General features: G+C 50.2%; 1 protein-coding gene across 1 annotated transcript; it reads left to right on the top strand.

The window, feature by feature from the left end:
* Window positions 1-3,561: 3,561 nt before the first annotated feature.
* Window positions 3,562-6,597, top strand: LOC116225559 (zona pellucida sperm-binding protein 3-like). Its single transcript, XM_031588015.2, has 9 exons — window positions 3,562-4,025; window positions 4,516-4,634; window positions 4,715-4,818; window positions 5,008-5,185; window positions 5,260-5,380; window positions 5,489-5,580; window positions 5,665-5,810; window positions 6,058-6,177; window positions 6,399-6,597. Exons 1-9 carry the CDS (start codon window positions 3,618-3,620, stop codon window positions 6,527-6,529), a joined length of 1,419 nt encoding a protein of 472 aa, XP_031443875.2. The 5' UTR covers window positions 3,562-3,617; the 3' UTR covers window positions 6,530-6,597.
* The last annotated feature ends 202 nt before the right edge of the window (window positions 6,598-6,799 follow it).

Consider the following 6,799-nt stretch of genomic DNA (forward strand, 5'->3'; position numbering starts at 1 on the left):
CGACTGCATGACATTTTTCTGTACTTTGGCTGCTCTTTAATCCCATCCATCAGTAGGGTTTGACGAACAGAGGAGCTGCTGCCAAGGGATGGGGTCTCCTTCAACCCATCACGGCCAGCAGGGATTATTTTTAGTTGTCCTTCCCGGGCGTGCAGCCAGGCACTGCATTTTAATAGAAAAATATTTCTAAAAGCGAGACAAGTTAAAGCGTGCCTGTATCAAAGTCATATTAGGAAGGGGATGGATGGTTATTTCATTTAGGGGCTGTGATATACAGTCTGAATTAAGCACTAGTGCAATTTTTAACGAGGTGCCAGGAGGTGCTATTAATGTTATTTAGCACTCAGCCAGCCTCTGGGCTGGGGGAACAAAGCCATTAACCCCCACTGCCCAATGCTGATGGGTGATGGGACAAGTCATCCTGAAGCTGAGGACCTTTGTGGGTGTTAAATGGCCTAAGATACCTCCACAGGATGCAGGTTGATGGGATGGGATGCCTCCATGGTGCTCATCATCATGAGTTTGAGTCTAGGTGGTCTGATTTCTAGCATCAGTTGATTTCTAGCATCAGTTCTGTCATTCCTTGTGTGATCCACTGCACAGAAGGAAGGGGCACCCATGTGCCATAAGACAAGCACATCTTCTTTGCCCCCCTAAAAAGCTCCTCAGCTTCTGGGCCTCAGCTCCTGAAGGTGAGGAGCAAAGCCCCAAAACCAAGGATGTGAGCTCGTGTTAGGCAGAGGGAAGCAGAAAGTTTCTTGATTACTCAGGTCAGGAAAAGAAAGTTTGCTTTCAGTGGAAATTGGAGCCAGTTTAGAGCCATCTTCCTCCACCTGCCCCAAAAGATGCTCATGAGCCTGTTTTCAGGCATCAAAAGGCTTTGAAAAAGCCATGCATGGTGCCTAAATCCTTTTGATGGGGAATAAAAATGGCTATTTTCAGAAGTATTCGGTATTTTTAAAGCGGGGTCGGTATTTTCAGAACCCCGTTCTCCCTCCTAGAACCCATCTTTTTTTTTTTGGCTGGATTGCTCCCTGCTGCCACAGTGCATCTGGTCCCAATATGTCAGAGTTAACCGAGGGGTTGAGAGACGTTTTAATTACAGGCTTGGCTATCCGGCCTCGTTTGTCACGGGCAACTTGAGCGATTTATCCATCAGCACTTAGACACAAGCTGAAGCAGAAGGGAAGAGCAGGCAGTATTTATCTCGGTGACTCAGAAGAGAGGTTTGAAACGAAACAGTGATATCCTGTAAAAGCCCCTACCTGGCATAAAGTTGTCTTTGACCCAGGAAATGAATGGGCGGTGTTATTTTAAAATTCCAACATTCCACATTTTTTCCCGTGTATTTGCCAAGCGGAGCTCCTTTCTTTTTGGGGTGCATGGGAGGATGCCAGCAGGGTGATTTGGGGGCCATTTCACTGCCACTTCATGACCACGAGGCAAATCCCTCGGCTGTGCTTCTGAGCTGGGTGGTTGCATTGGGGCAGGAGGCAAAGTGAGGTTGTCGTTGCTCAATGGGCCGGAGAGAAGCATGTGCTGCCTCAGGTAAGTACAAGTTGCTTAAGCATGGCAGGGTACCTATTCAATTCCCCGATTAATACAGTATTTAACACTCCAGTGGAAAAAAAAGCACCCTGGCAAACAAACGGATGAGCCATCCAGAGAAGTGCTGACGGTGCAGTTCTTTTCCATGCACAAAATCATTTTCCAGGCTCAGGGAAAAAAGCAGGTGCTGATGCTCGTTGGCTCTGGCATGTTCCAAGCTGGGCTCCCCCATCCCTCTATCCCAGGTGCATCCCTAGGGATGGATGAGATGGATGGCACCCACCCAACCAGTGGATGGAGCTCCTCGCCCAGGGATGCAAAGAGCAGGGAGATGTCCCTAACGTCCTTCATCACCAGAGGAAATCTATAGTCACAAATGGAAAGGGCTATTCCTTCAGAGCTATTAAATGCAGATCACAGTGATGGATGTGGCTGGGAGGTGGTAGATTTTTCTCTTTTTCTTGCAGCCTATTGATCCCAAATGAGAACAAAAAACCATTCCCACCCCTGACATTCAGCCTTTCCCACCCAGCAGGAGCTGGCGATGTTTAAGGCCCATCTATCTCCCATCCACCCAGCTAGCACGGGCTTGGAGCCGACCACCACTTCCTGAATTAATAAAGAGAGCCTGAGCCACCGGAGAGGTTTTTCTTGTTTTATCATTTATTCATCACTCATAAAACTATCCACGCTTTGGGGAGACCGCAGCAGATGTCTAATGCATGGGCCAGCAGGAAAGGGGGGTCCTGTTGGGATTCGGCTGCCTCCTGCGAGTCTCAGCAGCCTGCGCAGCCCCAGACCCATCCTGCAGATGGAGAGGAAGATGCTTCATCCTGCAAATCCCATTCTGTCTGGCGTGCATGCTGTAAAAACACAGCGTAAATACGACTCCTCGTGTTAAAAATCCCTCCTGGTTGTTCAGCTGCAGGGCATCGTCCCCATGTCAAGTGGACCCCAGCAGCTCCGCGTGACCCCCAACCTCCCCATTCCGCACGGCGATGCAGAGCCATTAGTCATCCTACTGTACGCACCAGCAGCTGTGCCAATTAGCATAATTAACACACGAGGGCCAATTAATCTCTTGATTATGCCTGCCATTCACTTATCAGCTGCTATTATGGGAAGATCGGCTTTTGTACCTCTGCTTTCTATGCAAATAAGCCGGTTATGATGCCTTCATTACTTGATACACAATTACCCAGTGCAGATACCCATGAAATCGAGCACGGACAGATTGTCAGCACATACGGGCCAGAGCCCAGGTGGATTTGGCAGCTAAAGAGCTATGAAAGCTCCCCCTGTGTCCGAATGTACCACCTCGGCTGATGCTCACAGCTGGGCTTTTGGGGAATCTCTTAAAATGCTGTGGGAGCCTCTGGCACAACGTTGGCCAATGTTAGCTCCACTTCAGCCATAGTAAGAGACACAGGCACAGCCATGAGGGATGATTTTGGCCCAGGAGATGTGCTGTGGGGCTGCTGGCCCTAGGTTGCATCTTGGAGGTGTATCACTGGAGGCTGAGTGCACTCTCTTGCTACATAGGTGGTAACAGGAACAGTCAGAAGGTCAGCAAGATCTTTGGTCCAAGGAGATACAACAGGACACAACACGTCCTGCGTCTCCACCATGATCACCTCCCAGTGTGTCCCTAAAACCGAGGTGACAATGGCTTTTACCATCCCAAACAGCTGAGACACAGCACAATGCTCCCAGAGGGAAGAATCCCAGCTGATTTCTATTGACCTGGATGCTCCAAGGGCTGCAGGAGGCCCCGCCTGCAGCTTCCAGGTGCATCCCATCTGCTCTACAAGGTATAAAAGGCATCTGAGCAACCTCTTCTCTACCTGCTGGTGGTTGTTGTTGTTGTTGTTGTTGTTGTTGTTGTTGTTGTTGTTGTTGTTGTTGTTGTTGTTGTTGTTGTTGTTGTTGTTGTTGTTGTTGTTGTTGTTGTTGTTGTTGTTGTTGTTGTTGTTGTTGTTGTTGTTGTTGTTGTTGTTGTTGTTGTTGTTGTTGTTGTTGTTGTTGTTGTTGTTGTTGTTGTTGTTGTTGTTGTTGTTGTTGGTGTAAGGATGGGGTCTGGAGGCAGCCTGGGAGTTGTCCTGTTGTGTTGGATGCTGGCTGAAGCAGCATCTTATAGCCCTTGGGATTTCTCTTCAAGGGGCTCAGGAGTCTTGAGGGTCCGAGGGGACTCTTCTTGGAGGCCACCCCAGGTGCCTCCCTTCTCCCAGCCCTCCCCATGGGCGTGGGTGGATGTGTCCCAGCTCCAGGCTGCATCCCCACTGCACCCCGTGTCTGTGTGGTGCCAGGAGGCTCAGGTGGTGGTCACAGTGCACAGGGACCTGTTTGGCACCGGGCGCCTGGTCCGGGCTGCAGACCTGACCCTGGGTACGGCTGCCTGCCCGGCCACAGCCCAGAATGCTGCTGAGAACGTGGTGACCTTCACAGCTGGACTGCATGAGTGTGGCAGCACCTTACAGGTGAGGTGGGGTGCTGGGGTGAGGGGCTGCTCCATCCTCGGTGATGCTGCTGCTTAGGGGAATGTGTTTTCTCTAGGCTGTAATCCATGCTGGTGATGAGTAAATGCAAGTTATCAGGGGGCAGTGTGCTATTACACTGCCTAATTAGTTCTGCGGATGTCTCAGTCCTAAAAATGACCTGGTAAAGGTGATGGTGAGGGCTGGGGTTATGGTGTGGCACTTACCTGCTTGCAGCAGAAATTAAGTGAGCTGTAGTGTGACTGTTGCAGGGCTGTTTTTTTCCAAGTATGGCTGATGTCCTTAAGCCCAGGTGAGGCACCCAGTTAGCTGCAAGCAGGGCTCCTAGCTTTTTCCTTGGGTTGGAGAACATGAAGGACAGGCTATGTCTCCATGGCTGATGTATATCCATGTCCTCGTACAGTCAGTGCTGAGGTTTTGATTGACTGGTTTGTTTTATGAACTTATCAGTTCTCCCAAATATCCCCTCCAGATGACACCAGACTCCTTGATCTACAAAACAAGTTTGTTCTATAAGCCTACTCCTGTTGGCAACATGGTCATTGTAAGGACCAGCCCAGCTGTGGTTCCTATTGAGTGTCACTATCCCAGGTGAGCAAATAGGAGTGTTCCTCTGCATCTATGGACTTACAGTGATGGCTGCGTGTTTGTTAACACATCTTTCCATTTAGGAAGAGCAACGTGAGCAGCAACGCTGTCCGACCTACATGGGTTCCTTTCCACTCCACGCTGTCAATGGAAGAGAAGCTGGTGTTCTCCCTGCGCCTCATGAGTGGTGGGTGTAGTGCCCCAGACCCACTTCCCTCTGGTACTTGTATGGCCCAAGCAGAGCAAGACCCCTGGGCTAAACTGAAGCCTTAAAGAAGGGGTACATGGGCTGCTCCTTGGTTAAGGAACCCTATGTACATGGAGGGTGATGTACTTTTCTCCAAAGCAGCCTGTAACCTTGGCCTTCCTGTTCCAGATGACTGGAGGACTGAGAGGCTCTCCAACGGTGTCCAGCTGGGGGAAAGCCTGCATCTCCAGGCTGATGTCATGGCTGGGGGCCATGTACCTCTGAGGCTGTTTGTGGATGACTGCGTGGCTACTCTGAGCCCTGACAGGAACTCCTCTCCCCGATATGCCCTGATTAATCTCAGCGGGTAAGGGGATGGTCTGGTCTGTGGGGTAATGCTGCAGATAGCTGGGGCTGCCCTGATGTCTGACCCTCATTCAGGTGCTTGGTGGATGGGAGAGCAGATGATGCCACTTCAGCCTTCGTATCTCCACGTCCAAGGCAGGAAACACTGCAGTTCGTGGTTGATGCATTCAAGTTTGCAGGAGATGACAGAAACTTGGTGAGAAGCAATGTCTACCCCTCTTGGCCTGGCCTGATCTGATGTGATAATGTTCTGCATGACCAAACTCAACTTATCCCGGGGATGTTGGTTTAATTTCCCTTCCAGATCTACATCACGTGTCACCTGAAGGTCTCCCCAGCAGACCAGGCCCCCAGTCCACTGTACAAAGCCTGTTCCTTCAACAAAGCCAGCAGCCTGTGAGTAGCTGAAGGACGTGTGGTTGGGCACAGCTAGAAGGAGAGGGTTCACAACTGATTCCTTCATGGGTATTTCTCTTTCAGCTGGGCTCCTGTGGAGGGTACTGGAGATATCTGCAGCTGCTGTGAGACAGGCAACTGTCCATTATATGGAGGATACTCCCGGAGAACTAACCCTCTGGCCAGATGGTCAGGGAGACGCTTGAAGAGGGACACTTCTTCCAGGCAAGGTAGGGCTCAGTGCATCCTAAATGCAGCCCTGAGACATGGTGACCTTCTAGATTGGGATGGCTGAGATGCTGGGTGGTCTTCAAGAAATGTGTCATCTCAAGGACGAACTTGGCTCTTCCTCAGTGCTGTGACTGCCCTTATGTCAAACCACTGCAAACCTTGCAAGGGCTGCTGTCATGTGAGCACTGCAGATTTCAGGGCTTAGGAACTCTCTCCCATGAGTTCAATATGTTTGTGTCGTCTTAGATGGGTCCTTGAGGAGAGCAGAAGCTGATGTCTCAGTTGGACCACTGCTAATCCTTGATCCAGCTCAGGGACTGTGGAGTTCCTCAGGACGCCGTGTGCCAGCAGGGAAGGCACCACAGGGTACGTGGGATCTGTGTATGATTGTGCCTTCACATCTCAACTGAAGGTGACTCTAGGTTGACCCAATCATGGCTTTTATCTCACGATTTCATACCTAAACAGAATCTCTTTCATAATCAATGAAAGACAGCCTGGGGAGTGGTTACCTGACACATCCTGTGAGTTCTGCCACTGGCAGATGGTGGGAAGATGTGTAGTGAGGGGATTTTTGTCTCTTTCAGGTGCTGCTGGAGGATTTCCTATGCTGGTTCAAGTAGCCGTGCTCATAGCTGCTGTTCTGCTGAGCTTAACTGCTCTTGGAATATTTCTTGTGTGTAAAAGATACAGTCGCCCTCCCAGTGTGTCTCTGTAATTCCCTGTTCCTAATAAAAAGAAATGTTTCTGTCCTCCCTTTGCCCTCAGTGGGAAGGAGGAATGGCAGCCTTGGGTCTGGTCTGCTCTAATGTGGGTGAGATGAGGTACCAGCCTCCAGGTAAGCCAGTGCTGGTGTGGCCGCAGGTGCTGGTTTAGCTCCTATTTTTGGGCTATCAGGCATCAATGCAGCTGACAGAGGTTAAATGGGTTTGGGGCTATAGAAGTCCTGTTTTCTCCTCCTTAGAGTGGTAATACTGGAGGACACAAC

The sequence above is a fragment of the Phasianus colchicus genome, chromosome 12, assembly GCF_987193195.1.
Source record: "Phasianus colchicus chromosome 12, bPhaCol1.hap1.1, whole genome shotgun sequence".
NCBI lineage: Eukaryota > Metazoa > Chordata > Aves > Galliformes > Phasianidae > Phasianus > Phasianus colchicus.